This window comes from Phasianus colchicus, chromosome 13, assembly GCF_987193195.1.
Source record: "Phasianus colchicus chromosome 13, bPhaCol1.hap1.1, whole genome shotgun sequence".
NCBI lineage: Eukaryota > Metazoa > Chordata > Aves > Galliformes > Phasianidae > Phasianus > Phasianus colchicus.
The window spans coordinates 1,500,722-1,522,079 of record NC_143448.1 but is presented as its reverse complement, the minus strand read 5'-3'; the positions used below and the strand labels follow the sequence as shown (position 1 = coordinate 1,522,079).

At 46.9% G+C, this 21,358-nt stretch overlaps 1 protein-coding gene across 5 annotated transcripts in view; it reads right to left on the bottom strand.

Annotated features, from left to right (window-relative positions):
- The window catches only part of NUP93 (nucleoporin 93), a 70,175-nt gene that overhangs the window by 14,237 nt on the left and 34,580 nt on the right, over positions 1-21,358 (bottom strand). For 4 of the 5 annotated variants that reach the window (XM_031615403.2, XM_031615404.2, XM_090149708.1 and 1 more), the window contains 6 exons: positions 12,161-12,223; positions 11,307-11,435; positions 5,350-5,424; positions 3,511-3,600; positions 2,030-2,169; positions 10-142 (listed from right to left, as the gene is read on the bottom strand). In XM_031615403.2, the coding sequence (XP_031471263.1) occupies positions 10-142; positions 2,030-2,169; positions 3,511-3,600; positions 5,350-5,424; positions 11,307-11,435; positions 12,161-12,223 (630 nt within the window). Of the gene's footprint in view, positions 1-9; positions 143-2,029; positions 2,170-3,510; positions 3,601-5,349; positions 5,425-11,306; positions 11,436-12,160; positions 12,224-14,095; positions 16,292-21,358 lie in introns of those variants that run through there. The other variant, XM_090149709.1, reaches the window with a different exon arrangement.

Below are 21,358 nucleotides of genomic sequence, written 5' to 3'. Positions count from 1 at the left end.
AGGATGTACCTGGAGACCAGGGACAGGTGCAGGCAGCTTGATGTTCAAGTAACTGCGGACCAGTTGATAAGTGCCTGGAACTCCTCCCAGCTGAGCCTGGTGCAGGTTTCCAAAGACTGTCACAAAGGTGTAATTTTTGTAACTGAAAAGCAAAACAAAGGTGTGAACTGACTGAAATCCACTTGCTATAAAAGCATCCAGTGACTTTCAGACCCACCAGAATTAGCAATTTAAAGCAAACTACCTTGATATTCAAGCATTATCATTGCAACAAAACGAGGCAAAAACTCATCAATTAAGAAAGATACTTGTATTCAACTGTCCCGAGAGAAACCATATTTGGAGAATGTGGCAGACTGCTCAAGTTCAGCTCCTTATTATGAGGCTCCTCTCATGAGATTCTCATAGCAATACATTAAACTCAATTATTTTGCCAGCAACAGCCTTTCCAAACTACTGCTTTAACTCCCAGAGCTGTCACAAAAGAACACAAACACTGCATATGTGCTTCTCCTCCTCCCCGCTCTGTGGACAGATGCAAACCTTAGGGCCATGGATTTCTCAGAAGGAAATCACTGAGAAGGAGAATTTAAGAGGGAAACACCTGGTAAAAGCAGCTTTGAGAAGACCTTCTAGAAGAAGTCAAAGCTTTTAATCAACGCAGGTCAATTTAACAAATATCCATGTTTAGAAGCAGGAGCCTCAAACATCTGTATGCTGAAGGAATACACGTGTAAGTTGCAGCAATTCAATTGAAGCTGATTTCTTTTTCCTCTGCTGCACATGGCAGACTGGTGCACGTTCCTACTCTGGCTCCTAGCTGCAGACCACAAGATTGTTAGGCTAAAAAAAGCTACGCTGAACATGAGCAAGCATCAGCATACCTTGACAACTCATACTAAGGCTGAGCCCCTCAGGGTTTAACGTCACACCTGCTTCAAAATAACTGATGCTACAATAGCTGTGAGCAGTTACATATGTCATGCATGGGGCTGTGGAGGCTTCCAAATGCCCTGATATTAGGGGTCTGCTTTGCAAGTCATCCAACTCCCACTTGGAAATACAAAGCTACGAGGTACACAGGTTTAAAAAAAAAAAAAAGATCAAGTTTGAGGGGCCCAATTTCTACTCCAGGGTGGGTTCGGGGAGGGGGCCAACAGCTAGGGGCAAAGAGGCTGTGCCAGGAGGTGGAAACATCTCTCCCCAGCGTGCCATATCAGTGCTCAGATGGCAGAACTGTCTGTAACAAATGCCCACGCACTACACTGCAGCTATTGTTTGCCTCTGAACCATCCTGCTAACATCATGTTGGCAGCTCTCCGATGAGAGACTGTGCTGCCCAGGACTGTGGGCACACACGCAAGGAACAGCTGTTACTGCCAGCCTGGGGATTCAGCCTTAAGGCTCTCTCTGTACAGCCTTTCTGCATGCAACTCTGCAAACAGTTTCCTGGTCAAGGAATTTGCTAATACACCTAGTAAGCCACTTTCCAAAGTCTGAAAATCATTGCTAAGAGTCTCAACTTCAACCTCCTGGAATTTTACAAAAAAACGTTCAGTGTAGAAATGGCACGATCAGAACCTGACTCACAGCACTGGATTTCATCCCAGTGCTGTCCTCATTTCCAGCCAGCACTAGCTCCCAACAGGTAATCAGCATTCACGAAGGGAGTGATTTTTTTTTGTAGAGGGGAAAATAGGTCTCTTTCCACAAGTGAAAAATCTTCACGTATCACTGTAGCAGATATAAAATATTTAAAGACAACACAGAAGAAGAAGAAAAGCTCTTTTTGTCTTCTAAACAAGCTCCCAATGGATCCAAGGCCTTTTTTGTTAAAACAGTTTTTAACTAAAACAGCTTTATACTCAAGTGGCTGCTCAAAGCCCCTTGGAAGGGAAAAAGACCAGACGTCTCTTATGAACAGCACGAAGCAAGCGACTTGTTAAAAGGTCCGTGTGTATTACCAAGTCATTGCTGCTCATTAATGGGGAAATTTATCAGACTGTGTTGTCCAAAGCATTCAGCTTACCTCTGTTCCAGGTAGCGCAGTGCCTGCCTCACAAACTCCATACGCACCTCCAGGTTGGTCCGGACGTTCAGGACGTCGCTAGCAGAAACCAGGCGAACGCTGGTCATTTGTTTCACCATGGCCCACATCTCAGAGATGTTCTGTCAACAAGTCCACGCGACAGCAATTAGCAGAGAGGTGAAGAAGCACCCTTGTTTTGAGCTATGTGGTGTTTTGATGCTTAAGCAAGGAAAAAGGGATGGGCGTAACTTCAGTCAGTTTAGATTTGTGATGGAGACACTGGATGCCAGGTAAGCCCCTCCATCCTGCAGAATACAGACTTTTCTGCATAATGCTTGTGCCAGCTGGTGGCTCTAAATACTTTACCTGCACCTGTCACCCAGTACCAACAGTGGTTTCCCAAATTAGGCTGGGGATGTGGTGCTCAGACCCCTCCCCATTTCTGGCTCAAATATCCCACTCTAAAAAATACCACAGCATCCATAAAAATAATTGTTCTGGTTGCCATTGGAAAGCCGTGCAGTCAGCTTTGATCAGAAATTTCTAAAGGACTTAGACAGAGACTCAGTTACAAAAAGAGGCTGAAAACCATCCAGGTTTGCTCATTCATAAGGATGAGATCGTATTGGTATCTCCAGGACCAGAATATCCCTGCTGAAATAGCAAAACGCTGCAGAGTAACAGCACTGTTAGCTTCAGCAAGGGCAGGTGTTTGATCTCAGAGCTTCAAAGCAGCAAGAATATTGAAACTCGCCCTGGCGTCCCTAGCAAAGCAACAGAGCTGCTCAAAGCAAGGATACACATCTGTAATTCTGATCTGATCCAAGCATTTGCCACTCAGCTTCCGCACAGCTTTCTGCTCTCCCTGTCTGCAAAGTCCTGTCATGACTCGGCCATCCTGCAGTGCTGCCCTCCAAGCATTTCCCAGAGATAGCCAAGATTGCACATTTGTTTTATGGGGTGGATCAAGGCAGCACAATTAAAGGAATGAGGAAAGAAAAGGAAAGGCAGACAGATCAATCCTTTAAAGTCAAGCTTACAGACTCTGGCTGGCTTTATGCTTTGCTGTGGGAGCCTGCTTCAGCTCTAGCAGTGGCTGATTGAACGCCCTTCACCTACAGTTGTATGCACTCAAAGGACAGCAGGAGGACACACTTTGAAAACAGAACTCCAGAGAATCCATTTAAAATGGAAAGCTTTTTTTTTTATCCCCCCCCGACAGTTCATCAATCACGACAGGACTCCACAACAAAATCAAGTTCTTCTCTTCCTCATTTTGTTGAGATATTCACCATGACCAAGCTCGTCACAGGTGGGCACTGCTGTGCTAGAGCAGATTGCAGTCCTGGCTCTATTTGCTGTGGAGCGGGGCAACTTTTTTTGGGGGGGGGCAGTATCAGTACTTTTCCACCAATTTCAGCAGGCTGTTACAGCTGAAAACAGATTAAACACGTTTCCTTATGTTAACTTATCAGCAGTACCTTATCATCCAGTTCTGCAACAGCAGCACAAAGGTCCACCAGGTTAGGCTGCAGATGTCTATTCACTATCTTCTCATTATAAATATAAATCTGAAACATATTGAAAATAAGCAAATTTAACAAAACCTCTTACTCTCCTCCCTCCTCCTCAGACACAGCAACAGAATCTAAACCAGGCTACAAGAAGAGTGTCCCCAGCAAGTCCCTTCTGCCCCCTCTCTCCTTTACTGCTTGTCACTTGTGCAGAAGAGGAAGAGCCAACTGCTCAGACTTCCACACTCTCTGAAGCTCCAGGCCTGCCTGAAGGCCAGAAGCAACCCACCTGTGTGGGGCTTCTGCACAGCACAGCACTGCACTGAATGCCACCTAAGAGTAATTACAGCTAATTGCTGAGGACAAAGATTCAGAAGAGCCCTGACAAGCGAATGGCAATGATAATTTAAGTGTACTTCAATGCTTCCAGCATGCAAACGAGATGCTGAGCTCAGGACTGTGAACAGAACCTAGTATCAGTGAAGTCACATACACAGTTTTCACTGTATTCCTGTGATACAGTTTGAGCTGTGAAGGATAAATTTCAGCACAATTAAAATACATATCCTGGCTGCTGCTAAGCTGTCTGACAGAATGAAATCCTAGGTCTCTCAGCTCCCTGCTGGAACCTACAGCAGCCCCATCCAGGAGCAGCTCTGAAGCCCAGATGTTCTTGCACTTAAGCAGGGGGCCAAGAAGAGTTTGGCTGGGGCTGCTTCTCCAAGGGGCTTGCTGGGGGCATGCAGCAGTTGTTGGAATTGCACTGCTGGCAGAACCCTGACCACCGATATCACGCCTCCACCCTGCACACAGCTGGTAATGCTACAGCACACCTACAGTGGGGAGACTGTGACTCCGTGGCCACCCCAGGGCTGGCACTGCTCGTGGGCTGAGCTTCCTACATTTGCAAAGCATCCGGGAGCAATGCTGACAGCCTGAAAGCATGGATGTAATTATACCACATGAAGACCCTTAATGCAGGATTACGGTAGAGATGGAACAAATTAATGCACTAATAATAACCACTAAATCAAATATACACTTTATCAGCAGTACCGTGCACCTTATTTTGTGATTCATTTCCTCAAATGCTTGCCATAACTGAATGCAGGCAGTAAAACAGATGCACAAGCTGCTATCTGGCTCAGCACAGCCCGAGCCAAGGCGCACAATGATGGTAATTGTGTGCAAATCAGGCAGCGCTCTGTCCGTGCACTATTACATACTCCAATTTGAAAAATCAAGTCTTTCTCTTTCATTTCGTTTCTGTCAGCACTGGTAAACAGATTGTCTCAACTAACAAAAGTAACAGCTCTGTTACGTAAAGGTTTATCAGCTTTCCTTGTAAGTTTCAGCAGGAGCCTAATGCCACCAGACATCAGCTCACAGCTGAGGCTCTGCAGCCCCTCACTGGTGTTCTGTTAAAAGGGGATGCAACGTGACAACTGTCAGGATTAAGACTTCAGCACGTTTTCCCCTGAACGCAGGCATCAGAAAGCTGATCTTCCACTTGTGAGAAGGAAGGGAATGTGAACTCCTCATTTACATAACATTACACTATGCCTCAAATCCCAAGAAACACTTTTTGAAAGGTTAAAAGCTTCCATTTCCTATACAAACCAGAATGACTTCTGCAGTCACGTAGGTTGTTCCAGATCTCCTCTGGACACAAATACTGTCAAGGACAGATGAGTACATCCCCAAAAATGTCAGACCAGCCTTCTGTACGTCCTGACTGCACTTCAACCCGGGGCAGACATCCCCACACTGTACCTTGCATACCATTTAGACACCCAGCACACCCACCTGACGTGCATATGCCATCTCCACGCTGTCCAGAGAGCTGCGACCTGGAGGGCCCGACTCACCAACATAGCTGGGCTGTGGAACAGCAAGCAGAAAGGTTGTCACACACCTGGTTGTTTCTCCTCCAGTGCAGTCAAACTCGTTGGTCTGCACCCACGCCTTCCATGTCAGCCTTCTGAGCTCTTTATGCAGAAGGGACGAGGCTGCTGCACTGCATTTAACCGTTTATCTGCTCCCAAAGGAAAGCAAAGAAAAACAAAGCCCAAACAACCCATGTTCCTGACAACGTAGCAGGTTTTGAAGCTTTCTGTGGAGCAGAAAGCATACTGTTATTGCCTGTTATCTTCCTAACACCAACTATCATCTTCCTAATATAGCTTCAGCTTTCTAAGTTGAGAGGAACGCTGCTTAGGGCACAAACCAACCATTAGCTCTCTAGAACAAGAACATCAGTGTATCTTGTTAGCATTCTATAATTGCAATTCTTTGTTTTTGCTTCCTGGAAGGTTACTTACTGTCACGTTTCGTAACTCACTGTAAACGAGTTTCCACAGAGCTTACTCCAAGATCGAAATGCTTCAGTTATAGAGTTGGGGGATAGGCAAGAATCATAGCAGAGGAAATCTGCCCTCTTCCCTAAAGCTCAGAAGATAATACTGCCACAATATTACAACGCCACACCAAGCTATCCCTGTAAACATTCCCACAAGTCACACGTGTTTTTAGCACAGCACCACTACACACAGATGTCCACTGCCAGAGGGAGGGAAGAAAACTCTCATGTATGCAATGCTCTCCGATGCTTCCAGACACCTCCACATGTAATTATTCTAGTATTTCAAGTCAAGATTTTGAAAAATAAAGCACAATCACTTTAAGGACAGATCCCTTTGAGGTGAACACTCCTTTAATATCTGCTGCTGCTCGGGTAGCACTAGAGCCACAACAGTCTGAAGATAAAAGCAAGCCAAGCTTAGTACAGAAGTATCATATTTATTATTAAGCCAGCTGACATAGCTGGGACAAGGGGAAAGGAACAGACAAGCTTTTAGGAAAACAAGCCAGCGTTCAGGGCTGAGAGCAAAGCTGGCTGTAGCTAGCTGCTGTCTTAGTGCATCCTACCAGCACTGCAGCTTTGCTTTCCTTATGCCAACAATCTGGGACTTCAGCACCTCAGCATATAGACATGATCACTGCCAGGAACTGCCCGAGGACATGTTCTAGTGCTTCCTGGAAGAGCTCTGCTCAATAAAACTGACTCACCTCCCATACGAAGAAACAGCATAATGATCAAATGCAGCACTAAAACCATTGTTTGCAGCCTTATGGTGTCACGCTGCGACAAGGAGGACCAAGACTCCCCAGTGACCTGGCTGACATGGATTTCAGGAGAAGGACCAGTGCTTCCTTGTGACAAGGGAGGTTTAGGTTAGATACTAGGAGGAAGTTTTTCACACAGAGGGTGGTGATGCACTGGAACAGTTTGCCCAAGGAGGCTGTGGATGCCCCATCCCTGCAGGCATTCAAGGCCAGGCTGGATGTGGCTCTGGGCAGCCTGGGCTGCTGGTTGGCAACCCTGCACACAGCAGGGGGTTGGAACCAGATGATCATTGTGGTCCTTTCCAACCCATGCCATTCTATGATTCTATGACCTGGCTGGCCCAGACTTAAAGAGAAGATCTGAGAAAGGGGTGCCTGCCTTGTGACATTAACAATTTTTTGTTTCAAACAGGATGAGCTGCAGGTACAGCCCTAAAAAGACAACATCTTTCTGGTCTGTATCCCAGCTTTGAAAAAAATAACACAAACCTATGAACTTGCTCTGTGCAGTGATGCACCTGAGAAGCACTGAGAGATTGCTTTCATGTGGTAGCTGGTATTTTCTATTGGGTACCACTGCCCTTACACTCCTGAACATACGCTGCTGCAAACGGCCCCAACCCAGAGTTCTGAAGAGGCCAATTTTATCAATTTAACAGTTAATGACAAATGAAGTCTCATGACTGTGAAAGCTGTTCTAAGCTAGCTGGGCATTTATACGTGAAGGTAAGAGTAATGACCTCTGTTCATCAATTGTAAGAAATGTGTGCTATTTGTGATTCATGCTTTTGCACTGTTGACTACAAAAAATTTTTTTTATTTTTGTCCCTGAAAAGAGATAAGTGAAGGCGTCAGAGATGAAACAGGACCACCTTTAAATTGCCAGACTTCATTTATCACTGCGTTCATTTCTCAGTAGCAGCACAATGCAAACGATGTCCATCAGACAATAAAACCAGATGCATTTAGACCTTAGGCAGCATAACCAAAATGCTTCACAAAAAAATAAATCCCACTTTCCTCTGGCAGCTAAACTTCTACTAAAAATATTCCTCAGAGTCACTTCTAATGGGACCCATCCTCAGAAGTACTTGCACCTTAGTGCCAACTCATCTGACACGAATTCCTTTAAACCCACCTAAAAACGACTCATTCTTTGTTCTACAGAACAAAGAGGCTGGGCTGTTAAAGCAGGTTTCCTGGGAAACAGACGTGATGGCAGAAATACTTCCAAGCCTTTCCTAGGCTGTGCGAGACAAATTGCAGAGTTATTTAAAGTAACACTAAATTATGGATGTTGTCATTAAATACTGATGAGGTTTCATCTCCTAAAGCAAGGGAAGAAGGGACCATTTTGACTTGGTGTCACTTTTCAACCAGTGCTCTGACTAGGGTTTATTTGGTGACTCTAAATCCCTTCCGTCCTGCTGTACTGAGCTGTGTGACTGACATGCTACAACCCTCAGGTGAGGATCTGAATTCAGAAGTGCACGTCTGCAGCTGAAGAACAAATGCTCTGGGGTTTTCTACTTTTGTTGGTTTCTCTTTCTTCCCGTCCGGTCGTAGCTTTATCCTAGCTGCTGTGCTTTGAGCATCACCTACTAACAATATGCCCCACCTGAGAACTGACACACTGCAAGTGAACTCTTAATTGCCCACTACCAGCTTGGCCCTTCAGCAGGAAAAGAAAATCAGGAATACCAGAACTTGCCTTGCTTTGCTTACGTTTTTCTTTCCTGTGGCTATGGCTAGTTCATTTCTTAAGTTTTTTCCACCTCATACTAGTATTTTGGCTTTCTCTGCAGCTAGCAATCCCTGTCTGAAGAGGAAAATCCCACAGCTTAGGAGATCAGGGGAAGCAGGGAAACATCCTTTGGCAGCAAGTCAGAGCTTACTGAGTTCTCAAGGAAGGAAAAGGTTATGAAAGCCATGTCAAGAACAGCAGCCAGAAGCATACTTGAAGAATCGTGTTTCAGGTCAGCTTCTTGAGCAGAACTGGAGCAGCAAATGCAAACAAGGCAAAGTGGGCAGTGCACAGAGGGCTGCAGAAATGCTCACATCTCCACATATCCACATTCTGATGTTTCTTCCATGGCTTGTGCTGCTTCCGTCAATCCCATTTGCTCCTCTCTGTCTTGAATTTAGGTCTTTCCAAAAGATTCTTCAGAGCTATAGCCTTTATTCTACATCACCCATTCGCAAAAACTGCAATTAGACTGCACTACCATCACCTTCTTATCTTTAAATTCATTTAGCCTAATGATGCTGCTTTTCAAAGAAGCCCTCCTTCATCTGCACTCAGCCGAGCATTCAGCTGCATGCACAGAAAGTGCATTATTCATCACCCTCATCTGCATATGCACATTCCTCAGCAGAAGGCCGGGCAGACATTTTGTCAGCACTCCAAACGCCTTGGCCACTAGATGCAGTGCAGGGCCACGCGGGAGCCTGAGCGTGAGGAACAGCACTTAGCTGCTGAGTGCTTAGCCAGGAGTTCCCCCCTCTTCCCCAGAAGCACCTCATTATTAATCCTATTTCTCCCCTACAGGAACAGGGCCAGGCTGGAGGACAAGGCGGAGCAGAAAGTCCTAATGGAAGTCCTGTGCTAGCTTCTTAGAAACACGAGCTTTGCTTGTTAATTGGTCTTATTTCCATGAATAATGTGTTGGTATTTCGCTCTGCCCAAATTAGCTTGCCCAAAGCTTGAGAATTGGCTTGCAGGCAGGCCGACCCCCTGCTGCGCTTGGATCTGTGCCTTTTCAGTTGATTCTCCATCTCCAGAGGACATCAATTAAACCTCTACTATATTCTACAGGCTGTGTCTGTTTGTGTCACACACACAAAAAACTTATTTGACTGGAACAAGGCTTTAGAAGAACAACCTGCTGTGGGGAGGCTACATAACAGGCTTTTAACACAGTAGCTGCACTTCAAACCTCTCGGACCTTTGACTTCTCCAGGCTAAGACTGGAAAGCATCAAGGATTTTAAATGCTCTTGAAATGACACAGCGATACCACGAGTGCTTTGAAAGGGAAAGAGGAGTATTACTGAGTGAGAGCATACACTGAGTCTTTAAACTCATTCACAGAAACTATGAGGCTTTCCTTCCCTCCCACCAATTTGGCACTTGGCATCTCACGTGTTAGTACCCAGTTTGATACTGAAACATCAGAAAAGGGGTTTTTGGCTTCGCAGAGCAAGTTGTTATATTGCTTCTCCTAGCAGCCAATATCCATGCTTACAAAGGAAAACCCCACACCAATAACTCACACAAAATCAAAAGGTGTTAGAAGCTATTAGAATAGCTGCCAAGGCTTCAGACTCGCATCCTAAAAGAATAGGGTGGCTGTTCCTAGTTTGAGATTAATTCAGCCTGCATTATTCAACATTTCTAATATTGGAATGGCAGACAGCCTTCTGAGAAGTCACAGTAAAGTGTCAGTAAAATACATTCCGGGGAAGATAGATAGCTTCTATAAAGAGATATATAATAACCAGGATTAACCTATATTTAAAAGAACAGTAATCAGAAAGGGACATTTCATTAACAACTTTAATTATTTCCAAATCCCTATACAGGTCGTAGCCCATTAACACCAAGGGCTTTTACTTTATATTAATGCAGTTTGCAGCTCTGTAAGTCACCCCAATGAATGAGAACTTATTGAAAAAAAGTGGAAGGGCAGGGGGAAGATGGCTATAAAAAACCTGGGCCTGTCTCCTGGCCTGAAAGCACAGCAACACACCTCCCCTTGTTATTCCTCTCCTCTCAAGGTGACAGATTTCACAGAGCACCGTGCTGGGGCTGGGATCCAACTTTGTGCTCCAGGGATCCCAGCTGACACCTGATGCCCTGGCTCCGAGTGGTGGGATTCCCACAGCTCTGCACAGAGCCAGGCCTTCTGCTAGCAGCACTGCAGAGCTTTCTCCAAGAAAAATTATAAAGTTTGCAATTGTAACACAGCATAAGGAATGTTTTAAGCTGCTAGTCTATACCTCTTCATATCAAATACGGTCTGTCTTGCTCAAAGGATCTGATCGCTACTGGATTAACCTTGAACTGCCGGATGCCAGCAGTCCTAGAGGAACAAAGCACCCAGCTGCACTCAGTGAGAGATCAAGGTAAAAGGAAGGCATGCTCCCTCTGGTTTTGAATATTTTGAAACCCAAGAGAGTTCTACAACCTTCTACAAAAGGCATAAGTCCTGGCTAGGAAACAGCAATAATAGAAAGACATTGCATGACCTGTGTGTGAGCACAGTTACACCCGAGAAACTGACTGGTTTCATTCGTGCTGCAAAGCCTTCCTGAAGGAGAAGTTCACCCCAACGTGTTTTCTGTCTCTGGGTGTATTGATCTGATATGCATTAGTGTGACTAAGCTCCCACCTTGCACATAAAACATTGCTTCAGCAAGAGCAGTTCTGTTGCCTGTGCCAAGCAGTCAATAAGAACAAAGATTTGATACTTCAGCAGACTGTGCACTCCACTAGCCGCAGCCATTTTGAAATTAAAAAGAGTTTTGATATTGCTTATTTTAAACAGAAATGAACTACAGAATAACGCATTTCAGCAGTGTTGGAGTGACAGCTGCACGCAGTGCATGGCTATGCACAGTGTTTGAAAAAACAGTTACCTCATTCTCCTGGGTGAAATCGAGAGCATCTTCTCCAGATGCAAGCAGAGTATGAAGAATCCTCTGTTTTACCTGCTCCCATTCAACCAGCATTGACTCTCGGTGATACTCTTCTGCCATAGCAAAAGTCTGTTGTGTAAGATATTGCATTAGGATACAGAAAATGCTTCTCTGGCATTCCTGTCATCACCGGTGTGATGCTAGCTAGCAGCCTCAGCTATATGTTATAATATAAAACCATTTTCTATTTTCATGATGGAATGTAGGTCTTCTCTTCCCCTCTAATCATTTCAACAGGGTTTTAAACATGCTTCAGTAATTACAGAGTAATTATATGTAATCAAAATAATTTAATAATGCAGAAGTACTATTTCTTATAGTTAAGAGAACAAAAATACAAAACTGATGCTCCAAGAGTACATGCAGGGAAACAACCTAACCTCAGTGCTAGGAATGCAATGACACTTCTAAGCAGCAGCCTTAAGACAAACAACAGGAAGCATTTTTCCACACTGCATAATTCAGAAGGGAAAAATCACTGCCCTGAATATGACATACCGAAAGCCTAAAGAGATTCAGGAACTCTGTCAGATGAATTTTGCATTAGACAAAATTCATCTCAGAACATCCTCAAATCAATGATTTGCTCAGAGCAAAGGAGAGAAAGTGGGGAAAGTCCATCCTATATCTTTCTCCCATCTAGATGGCTTAGGCATGGGTCCCTTTTGAGGGCAGAAATTCAGGCACTACAGAACTCTTCTGAGTCTAAGAAACGAAGTTCCTCAAGATCTACTTCTCTTTTTTTTTTTTTTCCTTGTTTGCTTAAAAGAAAAAAGCACTTGCTTCCAACTTACCCTCTTCCTAGACTCTTCGATGGCTGACAGCAATGCATTGTCCTTCTCATTCTTCAGGAATCCCTGCAAAAAAAGAAAAGCAGAGCATCAGCCAGAAAGAATTCCTGTGCTAACATCAGATCCGCACTGCACCACTCAGCTCATCCCGCAGCTCCTGCCAGTCCACTCCTGAGAAGTTTAGAGGTCACTTTACTTCACCAGAGATACAGCAAGATGTCTGTACAGAGCAACGGGAAAATGAAAATGCATTAATCCTGTTTTAATATGCATTAAATCCCAGCGAAATGTCCTGCTTCCATTCCCTTTTATCTCTGTGTCCCAGCAAGCACCTCCTCTTGCTCTCCATTTGAGGGAGCTGGGATGAAAGCTAGGTAGGAGTGATAAGCCAAGATAAGACTGTTGGACTTGAGTAGGGTAAGAAGAAAGAAGAAAGGCTCTGACTCGGCAGCTTCAGGCAGGAGTGAAGCTCTGGGAGGCCCAAGAGGAACTGCGAAAAAGCTTTAAAAATAATCAGTTGAAAAAAGATGGAAATAACTAAGCAGCTGGAGAGCACACAGGAGGAGTTTACAGCACCGTCTCTTTCCTCACATACAGCTGGAGTGGTTAAAAAATATTTACACTTTTAATTTACCAGCATATCTCAAAGCAGGTCAGGTGTACATGAACAGATTGGCTCCAATGAGCTGTATTTTCTTATCTTCTATATTGCCTTGGTGACCCATAGCAGCAAGTTGAAGATACCCTGAGCTTAGAGCACACAGCTCTAAGTAAGGAACAGCAAACGGGAAGGGTTTATGACACCCTGACTTGAACAGCTTTATTTTACACTTTCACCAATTAAACAAATCTACATGATTTGCACTCCTAAACTTCAGTTTAAACATTATTTGAAACAGGAAAAAAAAGCTTTTGTCTCCCTCTGAAGTAACCAGCTGTAACACGTTGACTCCACCAAGTGCTAATATCTTAACAGCCTGTATGCCCGCTCCAGAGATCTAAGGAGAGACCACTGACAACAGGAGGGAGCAGGAACCCAATGCACTGCACTTTGTGCTTTTACACCAGGGATTCACAGCACAGCCTGCTGCCATGGAGCTGGCACCTCTGGGAAAGCCTATTTATAGTGAATCTTGAGAACAGCCCTGCGGCTGCATTAAACACAGCCACGGATACGAGCTCGCTGCTTACCTCGCTCTGAGAAGTGAGAAAGGTTTGAAGTTTCTCAGAAATGAAAATAATTAGTAGAAAACTCAGCCAGCGCAGGTGTGCTGTCTGCCTGCACTACCCAGCATCAAAAGAAAAGGCACTGTGCCCTTCTCCTCTGAGATCCACAGAACAAGCCATACCTGGGGCAGGACATCTGACCCCTTCAGCCGGGACCAGGAACACCACCTGTCTGTACAGCAGGCAAGGAACTGCAACCCCCTGAGACAGACCAGGATGTGGTTCTCCTAGAAGTAGCCCTGGAATTCCTTGAATTATACATGGAAGAAGGGCTCCTTGAACACAGCCTACTTCTCACTTTCTCCACCACGTCCCACTTCTGTTTTACAATTATGCCCACAAAGAAATCACAGTCTCAGCCTGAAAAGGGGAAGTTAAACGCAGATCCTTACACGTGCCTGAGCACCAGGAACAGCAGCAGCTGTGACCAGCTGGGCCAGCAGCTGAGCTGCAGGTGAGCTGGGGAGGGAGAAGACTTGCCTTCCTCACTTTTGGCCACACGGGTGGAAGGCATCTGGGAGAAAAATCATTGTGGGTGTTGTGTGTTTTTTTCCTGCCCCGTCCCCAAATCAGAGACCTGTGGGTTTCCAAATTTCAGCAGGTATATTTAAGAGATTTTATTACAGTGAATGCCAACCAGGGATTGAACATGGTCCTTTGCAATCCCAAAATTGCAGTGAGCAAACAATCTTTACATATCTCAAATATTACCTGCAGTGTCTCACGGACAGAAGGCACACTCAGCAAGGCTGCCCTTTGCCTGGTGCTGCACATGGATATAGGATGGCAATTGCTGCTTTGGTTGCTTGCAGGCTGATTGCTACACCTCAGAACAGGGACTTTCCACAGTCACATTGTCAGTGTGTCCTGACAGCGCTTCTGCTGAGGCCAAACAAGAGCTCACACAGTGTCACTCGAGGTGTTAGTAGCCATAATTTCACACTCAAAACGTGTCCAGCTGCTGTACCCAACATTGATTCCTCGGGCTTCCCGCATTGCCACCTAGCGGTGTGCTGTGCTTCCATCACAGGACATTTAGGCTACGCTTCGTTTGCACCTTGGCCCACGTGCTTTAAGGAAAAGCAGAGCTCCCTGGAACGAGGGTGGCAGGAACGTGAATGAACTGCATTTCATATTCTGGTCCCCAGAATCCCAGGCCACGGAAAAGCATTAAGGGTTTGCAGACCCATGGAGAGCACTGGGTTGTACTCGCTGAGCACGCCTGCCCTACAAGCTCTCTGCAGCCCCAGAGGTGACCTTGGCACCAACTTAGAGACTACAGCAGGGAGGAGCGGCGCACAGCACAGGGCTGGGAGGCAGCGCACAGCCCATGCTGCAGGAGCTGCCCCCTCCAGGGAGGTGCTGGTGACTGCACAAGGAGCACTGGTGCTGCTTCGTATCTCATACCCAAAGACAGAAGCAGAACAGATACTGTTAGGAGACAAAAGCCTTTCACAGCAGCAGATGGCAAGGACAGGGATAGCCAACACGAGCACTGCTCAAACCTCCCGGGTGAAATCCTCACCTTGTGGCTCTTGCACACAGGCTCTGTCACAGCAGGGATGAAAATGAAATCGTATCTTAATTCCCCAAGGCAAGTTTCCACAGGATGCCCATGGAGCCCTAACGTCAAACCCCCTTCTGCTCCAAGCAGCAAGTGGCTGCCTGCCTCTGAATATCCTTCTGTGTTCCTGCAGTACACCAACATGCTCTCCCTGCACCTAGCTGGGAAGGGAAGCAGCACATCTCTCTTCCATCACAGGCTCTACAACACTTGCTGCTGTAGCCTAAGCTTGATTTGTGCAGAATCTGCTTGGAAGACATGTGCAAAACAGTGACACGGATGTGGAAATACACCCACTCTCCCACCTCCAGCTTCCCACTTCCCAGCTAGTCTCATTCTCAATCCCCATTTACTCCTGCAGATCTACTGGCACTCAGCATCCTTCCCCAGCATATTACAGCTCATCTTGGATCTCTCCTTACCCATGGATTCCAGCTTTATCTTCTCACCACCTCCTTCCTCACCGAAGCCCAGCCTTGCTGAGCCTTGCCATACCAAAACCCAGCCTCGCTCTGCTACACACTCACTCCCACCTTCCAGCAACCAAGGAGCCTTGCTCCCCCCTCCTTCCTCCCACAGCCCTTCCTCCCATCTACTGCACCCAACCTCCTGCTCTGGCTGCCCTTCAACATTCGGAAGAGAGAGGACTGCCTGCAGCTGAGCTCCAGGAGTTGAGACTGCAGAAGCGATGGAGGTGCAGGCAGAGGACTCCCCACGGACCCTGGCCAACCCAGTGCAATGGTAGGGAGAACGTGGCAGTGGGGGAGGCTTGCAAAGTGCATCAGTAGGTGCTTTGTGCAGCAGAAAGGGCTATAGCAGCAACTGTATATGACATGCATTTTGCAATCTTCATCTACAAGGCTTTCCTACCTTTGGTTTCATTTGAAAATTAACTTGGGTGAGGAGGATGAGGTGAGGGTGACAGCAAAGCCCCACAACCGCACTGCCTGGGGAGACATCGCTGCCTGAAGGCAGTATTCTCCAACGTGCAAAACAGTTGCCAAGATTCATGCAAGAGGATGAGCTGAGGTGCCCCAGGGGAGGCTGTGCCAGGAACCAGCACCTGCCTCGCTCCAGCCCAAATTCCACAGGATGTTTCAGGAACTAATTCATTATCGGTACAAAAGGGCACGCACACACTGATGGGCTCTTTTTGACAGGAGATTGAAAGTCTCTCCCATTTACTGCAGTAAATGAGGTTAGTAAACTCTCTTCTGGCTGATAGAAGTCTCTTAATTACTTCCATCAGTCAGGCCATACTTTCAATGCTTGATCTTCGTATTCAAGCTGTCAAGAGAAGGCCAATGTTGCCAAATAGAGCGCTGAAGCTGTGGACGTTGACAGGGATGCTTACTTTCCACTGGCAGGGGAAGAAAGGAGAAAATGAAATTAACAATCTGGGACCATTTCAAGTCAATTGCTCTTTGAAGAAAACATTTTCAAGTGCTGGATTTCCAGTTGATCCAGTGAATCCTTCAAAGGATCAGCAGGGACAGTAATTACACCACTAACAAACATCATTGTCGAGCAGTGGGAACAGTAGCTCCAGACGAAGGATCTGATGTAATTATCTCTACCACTACTTTGTTGTTGTTTTTTGTTTGATTTTTTTTTTTTTTTTTAAGGAAGGGCTGAGAATGTCACAGCTGCATACAAATCAATGCCTTCAACCCAGTCTGTGTAACAAATCGACACCTTGAAGAGATGGGATGGAGCCTTAGGAAAGAATCCCCGTGTTAAACAGCATGTTCTCACCGCAGCAGTATGGGGGAACGTGCCTGTCCCCATGTAACATGGGAAGTGCAAATGGTAAAGCTCGAGCCTGATCCTTCTACGAACACTCAGTTCCAGGGTCTAGTTACAGGAAAGTCCTCCCAGTCTAACAAAGCTGACATTTGTAGACATTTTCTACAAAATTAATTCATTCTGTTGACTAAATAGGAGAAAACAGGGAAAACCAGAAGGGCTTCTAGTTTGCTAAGGCTCAAGAGCCAGTCGTTGCATTTTGTTCATTCAAAGGAACGGCTGCACTGGAGGGAAATCTAAGAGAACTGCTAGCTAGCAGACAGTGCAGCCAACTGCTGTGCTTGGGGAAGGCTCGCTGCTGTGCCACCTGCCTTCCCAGCAGACCCACTGAACCCTATCCATGCACAGTGTGCACCATGCTCACAGCCAGCACTCCCATTTAACTCACACAGAAGCACAGGTAGGAGAGCTCTTCTTGCCCCGCAGGCAGACAGCATTTCAATGGCAGCAAGTCATGAAAATATACAAACCTGGCTCAAGCTCTGCTAGCAATGGTTTTAAAGATCACTGCAATTCTAAAGCAGCTGACTTTCTGCTCCAGCAAGACCAAATTCTGCAACGCTGCAGCAGCTGCAGCATGCCCAGCAGGAGCAGCAGTGCAGTCCTTCCTCCTGCAGCTGCAAGTCAGTGCATGCACCACTGCAAAGGATACAATGTGCTCACAGAAAAGCACCTTGCAGGAGACAGAGCACCACCAGCAGCCTGATAAGCTTCCTTGGTGCATCCCCGTGCAAGTGGAAAATGCACTGCATTAATCCTGGCACGGGGACAAGACCCACCATCAGCATGGCAGCTATGTGACACTCTGAACTGAATGGTGCCTTTAATCTGCATTGTGTGGTGAGCCTTAGGCAAATATGCATAAGCAAAGTGCTTGCTGCCCTTGGCTAATACCAGCAGTACAAGAATCTCCTACATTTTTTGTTATTTTAGCGGTTTAGACTGTTTGATTTGCTAAACTCAAGCAGTTTTCACAGTAATCTTCAGACCGTAGCCAGGAACACGGGATTTTGTTGTATTGGATAAATATCATTATTCCTTCTGGCCAAGATGGCAGAACTCCAGCTGCCACAGCAGCGCTCCTTATGAAAGCAGTGCACCTCCAGCAGGAGCAGAGAACAGGGTGTGCGCTCTCCAACATTTGCTGTGAGCATCTCCAGCTGGGAAGGTGCTCTTTGAGAACAGAACCACGCGCAGCACTTTGCTCCTGCTGCAGCAGGAGGGGCCAAACACAGCAGAGTAGTCTGCAAAAATTATAAATCCCAGCATAGTGATACAACTGGGTGAAGTTGGGCACTTGCTTTCATCAAACTGTATATACGCTATGTTATGTATAAGTTTATCAACCACCATATCTATCACTGATGTATCTGATTATTACGGTATTTGGAAATGTTTATTCCACACATTATGTCTATTCCTCCGGCACACCCAGATGCTGCTGCTGTTGCACACAGTACTCTTTCCTTCCCAGGCTCTGGAGGCCTCTGCTGTGTCACGTTGAGATGCACAGGGGAATGCTGGCAGAACTGGTTTTAACAGGGACCTTCCGAAGTCCAATGCTTTAATGGCAAAACACGTAACGCTTTTTCTAATGTAAAATTTTAGAATAAAGGAGTTCAGAGTGAGGCTCTACTCTACATACAATTATTATCCTTCATAGCATGGATCAGCTGAGGCAGTAATTGCCAATGTAGCATAAGAACAGCGGGAGGAACCGCACTGCCTTCCCAGTGCCCCCCTCCTTCTCCTCCCCAAGCACTGCGTTCCTGCCTCCCCGCGATGCCCTGGGGAGCTGTGGGCCCACCAGCAGCACACCTGGCACTGTGCTTTGCCATCAGGCCTACGAGCATGAGGCTGCATCAGCACAGGAGCTGAGCTCCTCCAGCAGGTTCCCAAATGCTCGGTGAGTTGCACTAGGATGCAGAGCAGTGGTCTCAGCCTGCCATAAGCAGCTGCAGTTTTCCCCTGCCCTACAAGCATACATCCTGATTAAAAAGCGTTAACAGGATGCTTTTCTGCCACCTTCCCCAAAGCAGCACCACAAAAGTCACGTTTCGTTTGGACCGCATTTTCTGAACTTTGTCTGAAATAAGTGATGTATCTCTGGCTTCTCGGATCTGACTCATAATATAACCTTACATTAAAATATTTACAGTGTGCTAACAAAGAATTTCTGACCATCCGCTGGAGCACATTATTGCACCTACCCCTCCAGCAGCAGGCTTCTGAAGGAACTCTGAGAAAACGCACAGATCTCAGCCATTGCACAGTCACAGCCAAGCCTGCAATACCCCTCGGTGAGAACCTCTCTGCATCAAGCAGAGCAATGCCTTGCATCAAGCCATCAAAACTAATTTCACTGATGACGCCATTTTCTCATTTCCTTCGCTGCCATTTTAGCACAGTGGTCGCTCTGTGCTCTCAGGCAGTGGTGACAGCTGGGTGCCCCCCAGTGCAGCCCCACATCCCAGCACCCAGCAGTGCACCCTGACTGGGAGCAAAGGGAATGGTCTGGGAGGCTGTGGGAGACACACAGAGCGAGGCACGTCTTGGGGACCACCGACAAGAAGGACAAGCTGTGGAACAGCAGCTTGCTGCTATCAGCCAGCCCCCTTGAGCCCACTGATCCAGATTTTAGTGCAGATCTTCATCCTGCCCTGTCCCTGTTGGTGTGTTCTCCTTTTGCTCACCCGATTTGGGGACGTAATCTTGCCGCGCTGAGAAACGGGCAACATCAAGCTTTTTGGGGAGAGAAACAAAGTACATTATTATTACTTGTGCATCTCTTCTTTCACAATCTCAGACGCGTAAAAGAAGTTAAGCACCCTCTAGCTGGCACAGAACTCTGAAGACACAGGGAGTGCCTCCCAGCGCTGCGGGAAAGCAGAGCTAAGCAGAAACGCCAGCCTGTCCTGTGAGCCTGCAGCAGGCTGAGACCTCCTGGAAAAAACCCAAGTGGGAGAGGAAAGCCTTCTGAAGTTTAAAAAAAAAAAAAGCCCAAGTCAGCCCTTCCTTCTGAAGGATTTTACATCATTAAAATAATAATATAAAAACCTACATCTGGAATATGCCAGTTACAACCAGCCCAGTTCTATGTCTCAGACACGCTAGTGCTCAGACAGCAGAGCATTCACAACAACCCTCTGCTGCACCACCCGACCTGTGATGCTGAGCAACCCTTCTTTTTCTCAGCATCTCCCCATTGTGCCACAAACCTGCACTTCCAACTTCCCACTGCTGAGGGGGCACCGCAGACAAAAGGTCCCCCCCACCACACCGTGCCCACCCACGGTGCTCAGAGGGAATGAGGCACTGGCCCCAGGTGCTGCCCACAGAGAGCAGGAATCCCACTATCACAGACCTGCAGCCAGGTACTCATTGCTAGGACTCATGTTCCATGTGCTCATTTACTGAGCTCGGATGAACTCCATCTCCTACTCACTTCAGACAAAGGAAAATAATTTGCACCAGCACCAACGGCAGCGTACCGAGCTGCCTCCCACACAGGGACAGCCCTTCAGCTCCCCACACATTGCAGCCTTTTGCTCAAGGAACCAACACGTTGCTGAGCTGCTGCCGTGGCAGGACCCTTACAGCACCAGCAGGCAACTTGCAGGCACACTGTGCAGCAATTCCATTTCTAACAGCTCGGGCACAGCTAACAATAGGACAGCATAGGTGGCACAGGGGCATCCCGGCACTGTGCTGCAGGGCCTGTGCTGCTCCCCAGTGGGAGGAAAAAGCGACCCATGCCATAGCTCTGTCCCCAGGGAAGTGCTGGGCAGGCAGAGCCCACAAAGCAGGCAGAGCCAGAGGGCAGGCAGCCCCACTGTGTGCTGCAGACCCCCACCCTGCCATAGCCACTCACTCCCTGATGTTCCCTCCACCAGGATTCTCCTGGCTTTCCCTTCCCTATCACACCCTATACTTTAAGGAGAAGTGGGGTGTGAGCTGCAGACTCCAGTTCACTTAAAATAATACACTTTGTCTCATCCAGGAAACTAGCGAAGAAAAAAAAAAAAAGCACAAACCCTGGTACCTTTGTTGGCTTTGATGAGTGGAAATATTTTCCAGCAGACTGTTCTTATTTTTCATTTTCACCCCACATTTGATATCCTCACTTCCAAATAAAATTCAAGAAAGTTCAGGGTGCCTCCTAAATAAGCCCTAAGTGCATCTGCAGGAGCCAACGGCGTACCAACATCTCTGCGCCACAATGAGAGCCAGAAAATTGCATCTCAGAGCAGCATCCTTATTTCTGTTCAAAACGCTCCTGTGGACGTTCCACAGCCTAGGGAAGAGACGACGGGAATAAGGACACTGAGAAAGTTGCAGGGCTGTATTTGTCCTTACCAAAGAGCAGCGATGTCGGAGGGTCTCTGCAGCACAGCCCCGTGCCGGGCTGCCCCACCCAGCAGCCGCTCACAGCGCAGGGGTTCGGCACAGCCCACAGAATGCAGGGTCTGCCCGAGCCTCCCACCTGTTCTCCTCCATCACCCACCTCCCACCTCAAACAGCCCGCAGCAGCACAAAGGAAAAGCAGAATGAAAGACACCTGAAGGAAAAGGCTCGCTCCTACCCAAGCAAGCTTTTCACCTTTG